Below are 12,349 nucleotides of genomic sequence, written 5' to 3'. Positions count from 1 at the left end.
CTAATATTATATAAACGAACGTTGCAGTTCGTTGTTGTACTTTAACGAGGAAAAATCTGATCCCTTATTTTGGGGATTCGTCTCAAAATTTGGACTCACAAGAACTCTGATTTTGCCTATTTCTTTTCAATTCTTCGAAACAGCCAGAAAAGAAAGCGTTCATTTACATTAAGTTGGTTTAAATGGATGTTATAAACAAAAGTCTGGTTTCTGCGCTGGAAAGTCTGCCGAAAGACTTAAAACCTACATCTGAAGGCGTTTCGTTGGTGTCTTTAAAAACGCAGTTACTTATTTCCTATGTTCAAAAACTTGCATTTTTAATTTTGGTAAAGTTAGAAGGAAAAAGTTACTTGGAGTTTCAGAATGTCGTAGAGAAGCTCGTTCGTTTGCGACTGGAAATCGAAAAAATCCGACCTTTGGAAAATCGCATTCAGTATTCGCTAGATAAACTCTTGCGCGCTGCTGAACGTAAAGAAGAATTGGAATCTTTAAGCACTTCTGGTATGGATGGTGGCATTAATCAAGAAGACACTGATAGTCTTAAGCTCCATTATAAGCCAAATCTTGTTGGACTTGAGAGTGATGAAGAGGAATCACCTGCTGCTAAAGGAAAACATAAAAAGAGCAACAAAAAGGATGTCTCCTCAGAGGAAGTTTCATCCGAGAGCGAGGAGGATGAATCCAAGACTGATGGTGTTTATCGCCCACCTAGAATTCGTGCTGTAACAATGGATGACGAGAAAAAACCAAGACGTAGACCTAATCAACTCGTGGATGAATTTGTTTCGTCTGATTTGTCATCTCTGCCTCAGAGTATGCCAAGCATTGGCTCTAACTTGGAACGAGGTGGCCGAGTTATTCATGCGGATGAAAGACAATTGGAGAAGATGCGCGAACGTGCTGAATATGAAGAAAGTAATTACACACGTCTTCCAAAATTGTCCAAGAAAGAACTCAAAAATGTCAAGAAGCCTAAGAAACCCGGTTTTGGTGGTGAAGATTGGTCTTTATTGGATCGTAGCTTTAACAGTGATGCTTTTGCCTCTCGCAAACTCGATCTCTCATCTCGTGCTAATAAGCGTGGTGCATCGGACGCTTCTGAAGGTGCATCAGGTAGCGGTCAAAATAGAATGGGTGATGCTTATCGTAAGCGTAGAAAGGCTTTGAAACGTAGATAATTGGATGAGTTCTGTTAATTTTGGGATAATCGGACGAGGAATTAAAGGAAAATAATATGAAAGGTTTTGGTATAGAACTGGTTGCTTAACTTTTTACTTTGTTAAATGAATAACTGAGCTTTGGATATCTTGTACAATAATAATTATGTGAAACTTTCGTATTCATGGATGAAAGTGTACTCAGTGTGTAGCTATGCATAAACCAACTACAAACTAACAAACCTTGGTGTGAATTCCTCAGACAAAATAAATTTACCTCTAAATAATATAATACATTCAGATATATGGTAATAATTTAGCAGCGGATTTCCAAAATTATGAGGTAAAATAATCTAATACAAGGAAACAAGGACAAAGTCTTTAAAAATCATTTCTAGGATAGAGGGAATGCATCAACGGAGAACGAACACCGCAGTTAGCTCTCCCAGGAATCTTCTACGGTTTTCCGAACGCGACGTATGTACTCTTTCTTATTTTCTCGATGAAGCTGCGCTGCTTCAGCATTCGCCGGGGAAGCGTTATTCGGATCATTCAGTAGACTAAATTTGGTTAATTCACTGCTACATGGTAAAACTGAAAAGAAAAATACCTTTGAATAGACGTCAGAATGGCCGCCACATCATACGTCGGAGACCATCGATTTTGTAGGATATCCAGGCAAAGCTCACCGTTCGCATACACATTCGGATGAAACTACAAACACAAAGTTAGTCTACAAACTCAGAGGTAGTAAGCTTTCGTAATAAACTCAGCATGATCGTACCATTGTGGAAACAAACTTTACTAAAGGCGGCTTATTCGGATATTGTTCGTCAAAAGACAAAACCAATTTAAAAGTTCCGTCTTCAAAGGGAGTATCTGCTGGACCGATAATTACAGCATTCCTGAACCGAATGTTAGTAAAACGTCTATGTACAAGAGAACCTAACCAAAAACCACCAACTCATACAAATGACTGTGAATAAATAATCCATAAAACACAGACATACCCGAGTGTGCTTTTTGCTTTTGATCCCGAAGGGTACTTACCAAAGCATAACGTTGTCAGATACGGGAGATGCAGAAACACCTGCGGGAGGATCTTGCTGCATTCTCTTTAAATTGTAGAGTTAGTAATTTTTGCTCTAATTATTTTTATAAAGTTTGCCTTACCTTGAAGTCTCTCATGAGACGTCTTCTGGCTGTAGTAGACATTTCTAACGACAATAAGAAAAAATTCCTCTAACGAAATGAAATAAAAATACTTTATGAACAAGAGAATGTACTAATGAACCAACTAAAATGGATGGATATCTTTAAAATGTTGTTGGAAAAGGCAAGAAAATGAACATGTACGAACATTCTTATTGTATATAATTAAAGATAACAAAGCGCACGGCAACAGAGATTTTTGTATGCTACAACACACTAGGTATCGTTATTTGATTAATGAGCTGAAGTAGTAAAGACATTTGGAGAATGTAAGTCAAAAAAAGAAAAGGGGCATTGAAGCCGTTTGCTAGAATCGATTTTTGAAAGTTATCCATACTATTCATGGTATTCCTGAATCTGGTTCTTGGATTCTCGACTGGTGAGTGAGAAAACAGATGATCAAAGTGATCTAATGTAAGCAATCTTTCATTTGCCTGTGTAAAGCTAAAATAGTAAATCCAGTATATTAACAAGAAGAGAGTGAGTGATTTATGATATTCTAAGAAACATTTAGTTAGGATCATTTGTTTTTATAGCTTATACCGGGTAACGCATTATTTTGAATAAGGTTGTATTTCTTCGGTTGAACAATCCAACACTTCAAAACAAGAAAAACCACATGACTATTTTCGATGGGAAGTATATCGAGTTTGAAGTGAAGAGAATTGAACGTCTTGTTATGGAAGAGAAGTTCCGATTTAAAATGTGCATAACAAAAGTTTTACCACTTTTCCTGAAACGAAAGATCATTGGGGAATTACTGAGTCTTAGGAGATTGGGGTGTGTTTAAAAAATACTAAAGCAGTTAGAATCAATGATGTTTTTAACGTAAAAAAGCACTTACGGGAAGATAGGTAGAAACTAAAGCGGCAAGACCCATACTAATATCGTTAGAAGTGAGTTTGTAGAAGAATTTCTGTTGTCAAACATACAAAGCCATAGACATGGGAGAAGAATTTGGCGAAGAGGTAGAATTGAGCAAATTTGATGCAGCTAGAATAAAAGCAGACCAAGCAATAAACCTTGAAGAAGAATTAGTTGCTGTTATGGTTATATAACTCATTTTTATTTTGAAGTTCATACTTGATTCTTAGAAACAAAGCAGCCATACAAACGAAAGTGCTAACTGTGGTAATTCCTACTATAAACGATTAAATGTAAGTAAAAGAAAATAACGAAATAAAGAATAATATATATATCCAAATCAGAGCAACAAAAAGCGTTTAGTTGCCTTTGTAATTTTGGATATGCGAGGTTGTGTTGCTGTCGTACCATCATCTTGAGATCGTGGAATAGCTTTGTATGGAACCACCAAATCAGCTCTTTTTGGATCAACAGGTGCCATTTTTACTTGGTTTATTTGTCTCAACACGAATCTAGGAAGTACTGCTTGTTGCGTGTTCAGGGTCTTATCAATGAGAATGTTACTTGTATGTACACTATCGTTACCTCCTATTAATAATAATACTTGTATGTGATGAATGAAATATGCCCCTTTTACTTGTAAAAGTATTCTGTATTGCAAATGGAATCACTTTAAAGTAAGCAGAGACCGAATTTCAGAAGCAGCTAAACATACAGCAGTGTTCAGTTGCAGTGCCAGACTTTAAACGTAAATAGGACTCAAAAGACATTAGGGAGAGGTTTAAATAGAAAAAATATATTTATTTGAGAGACATAAAAGACGCGAAATTGTCTGTCATGTGGAGCGCTGAAGAAAAGATTACGGGTATCCAAAATCCAGGATCAAGGAAAGCTGAAACGGTACATTTACACAAGGACTCTAACCCATGTCAAGCAATTGTTCTTCAGAGTCATCTTTTTTTACCAATCCTTTAGCTCACTCATCTCACAACGAAATGATAGCTATGTATGATAAAAGTTGAGTATTTCTTTGATCAAGTGAAACGTAAACATGCATTCTTCCAATTGACAGACAGTAGTCATTCATATGTTGTCTTTCTACCTTGCTAACAATCCTAAACAAAAATTTAGGCTTCGACCAACTATGATCTTTGGCAAAAAAAAAAGAAAGAAAGCGAAATTGATTGCCTTTTTCAATTTTGTGTCTCGGTAATGCTTACATGTCTGTGCGATGGGGGAGCAATCAGTTTCAACCATTTCATTAATCTTAAAATAATCTTAAAAGAAAAAAAATAACAAAAGTGAACTTGTAAATCCAAGTAATTTCCTTTTTCCTTGAAGAATTGTCGCTCTCGCTTTTGGCGATGTAAACAAACAAGTTTTTAAATTTTAAGCATCGCTTAAGTAAGGGGTATTTCTCTAAGGATCATTTGTAAAAAACACATTTTATATCCAGAATCGCGCTTTCTCTAATGTTTATAGAGTTTTTTTTTTTCAGGAAAATATCAGTTTATACAATGTTTCAACAAGAAGTACTGATCCTTAAGAATCTCCCTTTTCCGATCGTCCTTTTCAAACCCATTCCTTGTTTGACGTAAACGAAATGATGCGACTGTGCGAAGACAGTAAAACAATGTATCAAACAGCCAAGAAAAAGACACTTAAGTATGAAATTTCATCTTTCTTTTTCTTTTCATTATTGAAGAATCCTGCTATAATCACTTTTCTTTTTCTTTTTTCACTAGAGTTTTCCAGTCAACTATATTACGTTAGGATGCGTTAACTAGTATTATGAGAAATTAGGTTGCTCATTATCCTTGATTGACTATAGACTACGTTACTACTTCCAACGACGACGCAGTTAGACGGATTGAAACACCGTTTATTTCATTTCACATCCTTTACTATTGCTTTTGTTTATTTACTTGTTAATATTGACCTTTGGCGTCAATCATGGTTTCCGTGGACAGAAACAAAAATGTGCAGGAGGTTTTGGATGCTTTGAAGTCAGAATATGATTTGCTTAATAAAAATTCGTCAAGTACAGAAAGTCATGCTGATAATTATGAAACTTCAAGTATGTTTAAGCAATTGATTGTTTTCTTTACCGTGGGATTATTCTCTTCCTTTTCGTGTCCGTAATGGATGAAAATTAAGAGAAACGAATTACGTTTCTCCTAAATAGTACACTAACTTTTACCATAGTGATTTTATCTCAAATACAAGACATCGAGGATTTTCGTAAGACTTTAGATGACATGATTGAAAAACAGAAAGCCATACGCGAAACGTAAGTACCCTCTCCATCAGTGGGACTTGTCTCTTTGCGCACATTATCGCTCGTTTTATAGCGTCTAGAGTCTTTGATGAATAGTTTCATTTCACGGTATAGATCATAGATCATGTGAATACTGTTCTCAGTCCCGTTTAACTTTTCCCGTCCTTTATTAACCTTTGCAGATATGAAAAAGAGGTAAATGCAATCAAACATGAACTCGATGCTTTAGGTGTTGATGCTTTTAACTCTACAAAACCGTCATTTAACGAGCGTGTTAATAAAGATGCCAAATCTTCTCAACCCCCTACTACTTCGAAACCACACAATACCGTTGATGCTAATAAAATTCCCTCTATACAACCTTATCCTTCTACCCAGCAACCTGGCTTTCTTCTTGATCCGGCTCATGAATCTTCTTCCAATGTCCCCGTCGCAGCGGCAACGGTCGGTGAGCATACGAATATGACTCACCCTGGACAACAAGCGCTCCTGGGTAGTAATGTAACGAATGCTTCTGAACCGTCGGTTTACGTTTCTCCTATTTCCTATACCGACAACCCCGTTCCTCCTCATACAGTAGTCGCTGGAAACACCCATATGAGTGGTTTACCTGGCTACTATGTCACAAATCCCGAGCAACAAAAACAACAGGCTTTTCCAATTCAGACACAAGACGTTCAAAATCCAACAAATAACATAGCTCAATATACAGGCAAGCCAGCATATCAAGAACATGAGCCCCATATTAAAGAAGTAAATCAAGCTTCTGCTTATACGCACAAAAAGTCACAATCCCCCAGTTGGTACGTCACTTATAATCCAAGCTGTCGAAGATTATTCAACATAAATCTTGTCCATACTCTAGAGCATCCTAGTGTTGTTTGTTGCACTAAGTTTAGTCATAATGGTAAATTTTTAGCTACTGGTTGTAACCGTGCTACCAATATATTCGATGTTCACACCGGTCAGAAGCTTTTCACTCTCAACGAGGATTCTCCAGATCAATCTCGTGATTTGTACGTCCGTACTATTGCATTTAGTCCTGATGGAAAATACTTAGTTACTGGTACCGAGGATCGCCAGATTAAGCTATGGGATCTTGCTACCCAAAAGGTTCGTTTCCTTTTCTCCGGTCATGAACAGGATATTTACTCTCTCGATTTCAGCCACAATGGTCGTTTCATCGTTTCTGGAAGCGGTGATCATACAGCAAGGTTATGGGATGTGGAGACTGGACAATGTATTCTGAAGCTGGAGATTGAAAATGGTGTAACAGCGATCGCCATTTCCCCGAATGACCAGTACATTGCGGTCGGCAGTTTGGACCAAATTATCCGGGTTTGGTCCGTTTCTGGAACTCTAGTTGAGAGACTTGAAGGTCATAAGGAAAGTGTTTACTCCATCGCATTTTCTCCAGACAGTAAAATTTTGGTTAGTGGAAGCCTTGATAAGACAATCAAGGTCTGGGAATTACAGTTCCCCCAGTCCGTTGGTCTTTCTGCTATAAAGCCCGACGGTGTTTGTAAAGCTACTTACCATGGTCATTCTGATTTCGTTCTTTCTGTTGCTGTTTCGCCAGACAATCGTTGGGCCCTTAGCGGTTCAAAAGATAGAAGCATACAGTTCTGGGATTTACAGACTGGACAATCTTACTTAACATGCCAAGGTCACAAGAATTCTGTTATATCTGTTAGCTTTAGTCCAGATGGCAAACAGTTTGCTTCTGGAAGTGGTGATTTACGAGCCCGCATTTGGTCAATTGTACCCGCTAGTCCATGAAATCTGCATGCCTAAAACATCCCTTATTGATCTCTTGTTTCTCAAAGGTAAATGAAAGCTCTACTTCGTCCTTTTTATGATGAAGGCAATAAAAGGCTACGGCTAATTACTTACGATAACATGTCAACTGTTTTGGATGGAAATCCTTTGTTTTTCAAGAACAGTTCTGTATATTACTATTTTGTAACTAGTTAGCTAGCAATGTATATAATTTTTGGTTTTAAAATGCTTATGGAAATTTTAAGTGGGACTATTTGAAGCCTTTTGTAAAGCATAATAGCGTAACTTCAAAACATTTTGTATTCTTCATTTGGTCAAGTAGTCTTAATTATCCACCTAATTGGAAAAGTATTAGTTATCGATTCTAGGAAACTGGTTCAAATTTAAATATTAAGACATAAATCTTCTTTATGGAATAAAAGATTTTAAAAAAGATAGGAAATAAAAAATAAAAGAAAATAAATTCATATCTCAAATCTATCAGTATATATGAATACTTGCTAACTTCTACGATGCTAAACCTATACGCAAGGAAATTTTGGAAATAGTATAATTTTCTGGAGGAATGAGGTTTAAGAAGTGTATAGAACGGAGGTTTTAATGTCTTTATTACTTGAGTCTAATTATTTTGTGAATATTTGTTTGAGTATCTGAATTATTGAGAGATTATTCATTTGTCTGTCATATAATGAGACACACGATGAGTTCCGAAGATGTTGATATAAATTTGCAGAGTATTTCAAAAGAATTATCACGGGAGAAGAGGTATAAACGTATTAAAAGACTTATCTACGATGAACAATTTTGCAAGCACGTACCCATCGAGAAATTAGTCAATTGTACCAGTGACACCCTGGAATTAAAAGCCGGAGATGAATTGAAAAACTTAGCTATTCATATTTGGATCCGAGCGACGGAGTACCAGAGAGATATAAGTAATCGAGAACGTGAACTATTATTCCATAAAATATCCAAACTATCAAATGTGGAAGATTATCCTAAGGGATTAGAAGCACTAATCACGACTACTTCGCAAGGTGAAAAAATTGAAAGTTACTCTAATGATATATTGAAACTCTTGTCAGAATGGATAACTACTATATTTGAAAGACTTGATGCTTTGCGTTCCAACAATCGAAACTCTTTCAGAACAAGCCATCAACTGAAAAGTTTTACTCATTGCTTTCATCAGACGATGATACTTTTAACTAATATGATTCGAGTGAAGTTTCACGTTTTTGATGAAATGGCTATTTCCAGTATGTTAGCTAATTGCATTTGGATATGTAAGAATACAACTGATGTACAAGATATAGAACTTGTTTTCTCACTATTGAACTCTCTGATTAGCCGTGGGTCAGTGTCCTCTTCTGTGTTATTTTCCGTAATTGAAATGCTATGTCGAGCGAAGTTTGGTTTAGCTGCCAGTTCAGAGTCTGCTCAGCAAATCATTGATAAGCTTTTAAAATCTACAAAGAAATACGAGACTGTTTCTTCTCTGAGAAAAGTATTAGAAAGTCCAAGCGAGACTTCGCTTATTGCTCAAATGGGGGCAGTTAGAGTTTTATGCAATATTATAATTGATCCTCCTAGATTTGTTTACTGTACTCGGGGAATGCTATTGGAATTTATGCTTCAGGCGTTAAACCAAAGGTCCAGCAGATTAGCTCTGGAGATGTCTCGCTCCTTATATAATGCTCTGGAACATCGTTCATTTGTTGAGCTACTTTATATTGATGAATGGATAAGTTTACTTGATATTTTCATTAAAATATCTTCGGCTTTACCGAAATCATCCAACTATAAAAAAGAGACCTGGAAACACAGTGAACCAAATATCCTTGAATCAGTTAAGACCTATCAAATCCGGAATATTTACCTGTTAGAAGATTTCTTTCAGGAATTTACAAGCATTGTTTTATTAGATAAATTTTTTGATCTCTTGAAGGTGAATTCTTTTTATCTGTCGAATGACCTTTGCAAAAAAATGCTTTTAGTTCTCGATGAAAGAGCTCAGATGCCCCACTTAAGTAGTTGGTTTAGCGATCAAAAACTACTTGTCGATATTTACATGAATTTTAACATTTCCTTCGAAATGCGTCTTTCGCTTATGCCTTCTTTTCGTAAATTCTTACGTTCGTCTCCTAGTCAGCACCGATCTTCTGTTTTTAGAACAATTCTTTTTCCATTACTCTATTCTTTGAAAAGTTATAATTCGAAGTTATTAACTGAAAACGTGTTCAGGCTGGTATGTGACTTATCCGGTGTATATCCACCAGACGTATTTTACGAAGTAAATGCTATATTAAAAAATTTTGCACATAATAATGAAATGGGTGAGGTTCAACTTGCTTCAATCCAAGCTATATCAAGTATGGCATTCTATTATGTTATGTTACCTGAATTTAAATCGATTTTATATGAAGAATTGGTTTTAATTATAAAGAACTTGAAAATCCGACGTCCTTATCGGGTTGCACCGTTAAAGATGTTTTTACAATTGCGGATTAATTCGAATGGTTATTGTTTTTTGAATGTTTCACCGACTTCGCAGGTACTTTTATCAAAATACGAAAACCAATGGTATAATCCTTTTATATCTGACGAGGCATTAAAATGCCGTGATAATAAAGTAAGATTTAGGGACCTGTCATTCGCTGCTGTATTTCAACGGTTTCCGTTGAAAGCTAACATGGATTCAAAATTGTCAAAAGGGCTAATCAATATTCCAATTGAAGAATGGGTTTCAGCTATAATGCATATAATTCTACATGAAAACGATACAGATATCGTGGAGTATGTTTTAATTAATTTTACTAATCAGCTGAGAAGTTCATCAATGTTTTTTACTTGTCCCAACGCGTTAAAAAAAATTTTACAATTCATGTTAGACGTGACGACAGGTAAATATGCTTCAACCTTTAATTCCCTTTCTGGAAGTAGAAAAGAAAGATTTTTGGTTCTCTTTTCAAAGGTTCTATCTGTTTTAATGGTCTATAAAGATGCATTTCCGCAAAATTGTCATGAACAATTCTTTCGGTTACTAAACTATTTCCTAGAGAAAGGTGAGAGTACCACGGAATCCTGCATTGACATTTTAATCATTAATTGCTATGCGATGCATTCTTTTTCAGTTTCCTATATGCCCAAGTTTTTCTCTTTAATTATGTCGTCAAATATTAGTGAACGAAGCCTCGTAAACTTTTTGCGTCTACTTCACGTAGTGAGCAATAACCCTGTACTCACTGATGGATTAGACGTCGAAACGATTCAAAAGATTTGTCTCTTTTGTTTAAGCATTATTCGTTCGCGAACTGACGAGCTGGATAAAAAGAAAGGGTTGGTTAATCCAAATGCAAAAGTTTTTAGTCTCTACTTGATTACTTTTTCTTATTATATTATCTCAAACATATTTTTGTCGTGCCCGTTATCAGAGAGGCCACACTTGGTTTCATTTTTGCTAGGTGAATTTTTAAGTAGCAGAAAGCCTGTTCAATTTGAAGGATATGAAAAGGTTTTCTATGAACTATTGCTTCGGTTCACTTATTCTGATGAAAGGTTGGAAAATTATAATAAAGACAACAAGTTTTTATTTGATAAGTATTCTAAAACGTGGATTTACAGAGGTTGTGTGATAACTATAAATGCTCAGTACGAAATAGGAGATTTTGAAATGACAATTCGAAGAATGTCTGGTACGACAATATATCGGTTACATGCGAATACAGCTGATTATGATATAATGAAGCATGGAATCAAAGAGAATGTTGTGAGCAGTGAAATAAGACAAATGCACCTTCTGGAGCAGTCTACAAGTCATATTTTTATGGAAACAATTTTAGCTCCATTGGATAACGAGGAGGAAGAACCCGTCCTGGTTCAACCGAGCGAATATGCAGCGGATCTAATACGATGTCTCGATGCTACTCATATACGACCTATAATTAATATAGCTGTTGTCCTTCAAACAGACGAGTATAATGGCGATATAAATACAACCGTTGGATGGCAATTGTTTAACCGACTGCTGGAAAGCTTCGGAGTTGAAAAAAAATTGAAGACTGGAGAGACTGTTTATGTTTGGACGAGCAAGACAATAGAAATTGTCTTCCGGCATATAAAGGATCCGGAAAGAGATACAGAGAAAGTCCTTTTTAGTGGCATGGTTTTGATTGCTTCGGATGATTTAGTGGAATCTTCAATGACCGACTGGGAGTCTTTTAATGTCCCTGTGATAATCAAGTTATCACTTGATTCACATTTGGACGCTTTAAAAATGTTTGACACGTTATTTCACACACGATTAGAGATTATCACTACAGACGTAGATATATCTCATCAGGGATATTGGAAATTAGACCAAACTGTTGCTGTTTCATCTGTACCACCTTTGCTTCATTCCTTCCTAGCGGATATAGGATTGTACCAGCAATTGTTTGAAAACTTTGCTTATATACATCCTTGGCTTTTGCGCCAACAGTTTGTTGATGAGCTAAATACTATCAATCAAAAGCAAGCTTTATCGAATCCTCCCCGAAGAGATTTAAAAAACAAGACATACGATTTTACGATTTCCCTTTGATGTTTTCTTTTCGGTTTAGACGTCTTCTTTTTAAAAACAGAAAAAAAAAACTAAGTCCATTCTGATCTTTATCGACCACATAATGACACAGATACCTAATGAAACGTGAGGTTTTTCTTGTATATAAATCAAAACTTATTAAAGCACTCATGTTGCGTATAGGCTCATATGCACTTTTTTTAAACTCTTTCAGAAAAAATATAATACAACTTTCCTTATAAAAGGTCCCTTTGATTTCATTTGAATAATGCAACGTAAATGAAACATATATGTATTATCAATAAACCTAACTAAGTGGTCTAAGACTTGCATCTGCAAAGTTTCTTCCTGAGAAACAGCTTCATGAATAAATATAATTAGTAAATATTCCTTTTGATTTCAGCCCATATTTCAAAACATTAACGAACATAACTACACATTGTAAAAATGGTATCAATTTAGAGACTTGAGATTTAATGAGATGCAAAGATAAAGCCC

At 35.8% G+C, this 12,349-nt stretch overlaps 5 protein-coding genes across 5 annotated transcripts; 3 read left to right on the top strand and 2 right to left on the bottom strand.

Annotated features, from left to right (window-relative positions):
* The first annotated feature begins 75 nt into the window (after positions 1 to 75).
* SOCG_00531 (U3 snoRNP-associated protein Lcp5) lies at positions 76 to 1,332 on the top strand. The gene has a single exon (XM_013162951.1). The coding sequence runs from the start codon at positions 183 to 185 to the stop codon at positions 1,176 to 1,178; it is 996 nt and encodes a 331-aa protein (XP_013018405.1). The 5' UTR covers positions 76 to 182; the 3' UTR covers positions 1,179 to 1,332.
* Positions 1,333 to 1,384: 52 nt separating this feature from the next.
* On the bottom strand, positions 1,385 to 2,505 carry SOCG_00530 (Rad6). The gene is made up of 5 exons (XM_013162950.1): positions 2,331 to 2,505; positions 2,208 to 2,272; positions 1,942 to 2,062; positions 1,768 to 1,871; positions 1,385 to 1,717 (listed from the first exon to the last, which is right to left on the bottom strand). The coding sequence occupies exons 1-5, from the start codon at positions 2,370 to 2,372 to the stop codon at positions 1,594 to 1,596; spliced, it is 456 nt and encodes a 151-aa protein (XP_013018404.1). The 5' UTR covers positions 2,373 to 2,505; the 3' UTR covers positions 1,385 to 1,593.
* A 621-nt stretch (positions 2,506 to 3,126) lies between these two features.
* Positions 3,127 to 3,714, bottom strand: SOCG_00529 (uncharacterized protein; the record flags this gene model as incomplete). The annotated part of the gene is made up of 5 exons (XM_013162949.1): positions 3,127 to 3,165; positions 3,214 to 3,250; positions 3,302 to 3,391; positions 3,453 to 3,510; positions 3,642 to 3,714. 5 exons carry the CDS (start codon positions 3,712 to 3,714, stop codon positions 3,127 to 3,129), a joined length of 297 nt encoding a protein of 98 aa, XP_013018403.1.
* A 1,367-nt stretch (positions 3,715 to 5,081) lies between these two features.
* SOCG_00528 (transcriptional corepressor Tup11) lies at positions 5,082 to 7,547 on the top strand. The gene is made up of 3 exons (XM_013162948.1): positions 5,082 to 5,310; positions 5,439 to 5,523; positions 5,694 to 7,547. The coding sequence occupies exons 1-3, from the start codon at positions 5,187 to 5,189 to the stop codon at positions 7,288 to 7,290; spliced, it is 1,806 nt and encodes a 601-aa protein (XP_013018402.1). The 5' UTR covers positions 5,082 to 5,186; the 3' UTR covers positions 7,291 to 7,547.
* A 100-nt stretch (positions 7,548 to 7,647) lies between these two features.
* Positions 7,648 to 12,124, top strand: SOCG_00527 (GTPase activating protein). The gene has a single exon (XM_013162947.1). The coding sequence runs from the start codon at positions 7,979 to 7,981 to the stop codon at positions 11,870 to 11,872; it is 3,894 nt and encodes a 1,297-aa protein (XP_013018401.1). The 5' UTR covers positions 7,648 to 7,978; the 3' UTR covers positions 11,873 to 12,124.
* Positions 12,125 to 12,349: the final 225 nt, after the last annotated feature.

The sequence above is a fragment of the Schizosaccharomyces octosporus genome, assembly GCF_000150505.1.
Source record: "Schizosaccharomyces octosporus yFS286 unplaced genomic scaffold supercont6.2, whole genome shotgun sequence".
In the NCBI taxonomy this organism is placed as follows: Eukaryota; Fungi; Ascomycota; class Schizosaccharomycetes; order Schizosaccharomycetales; family Schizosaccharomycetaceae; genus Schizosaccharomyces; species Schizosaccharomyces octosporus.
This window is presented reverse-complemented; position numbering and strand designations above follow the sequence as displayed.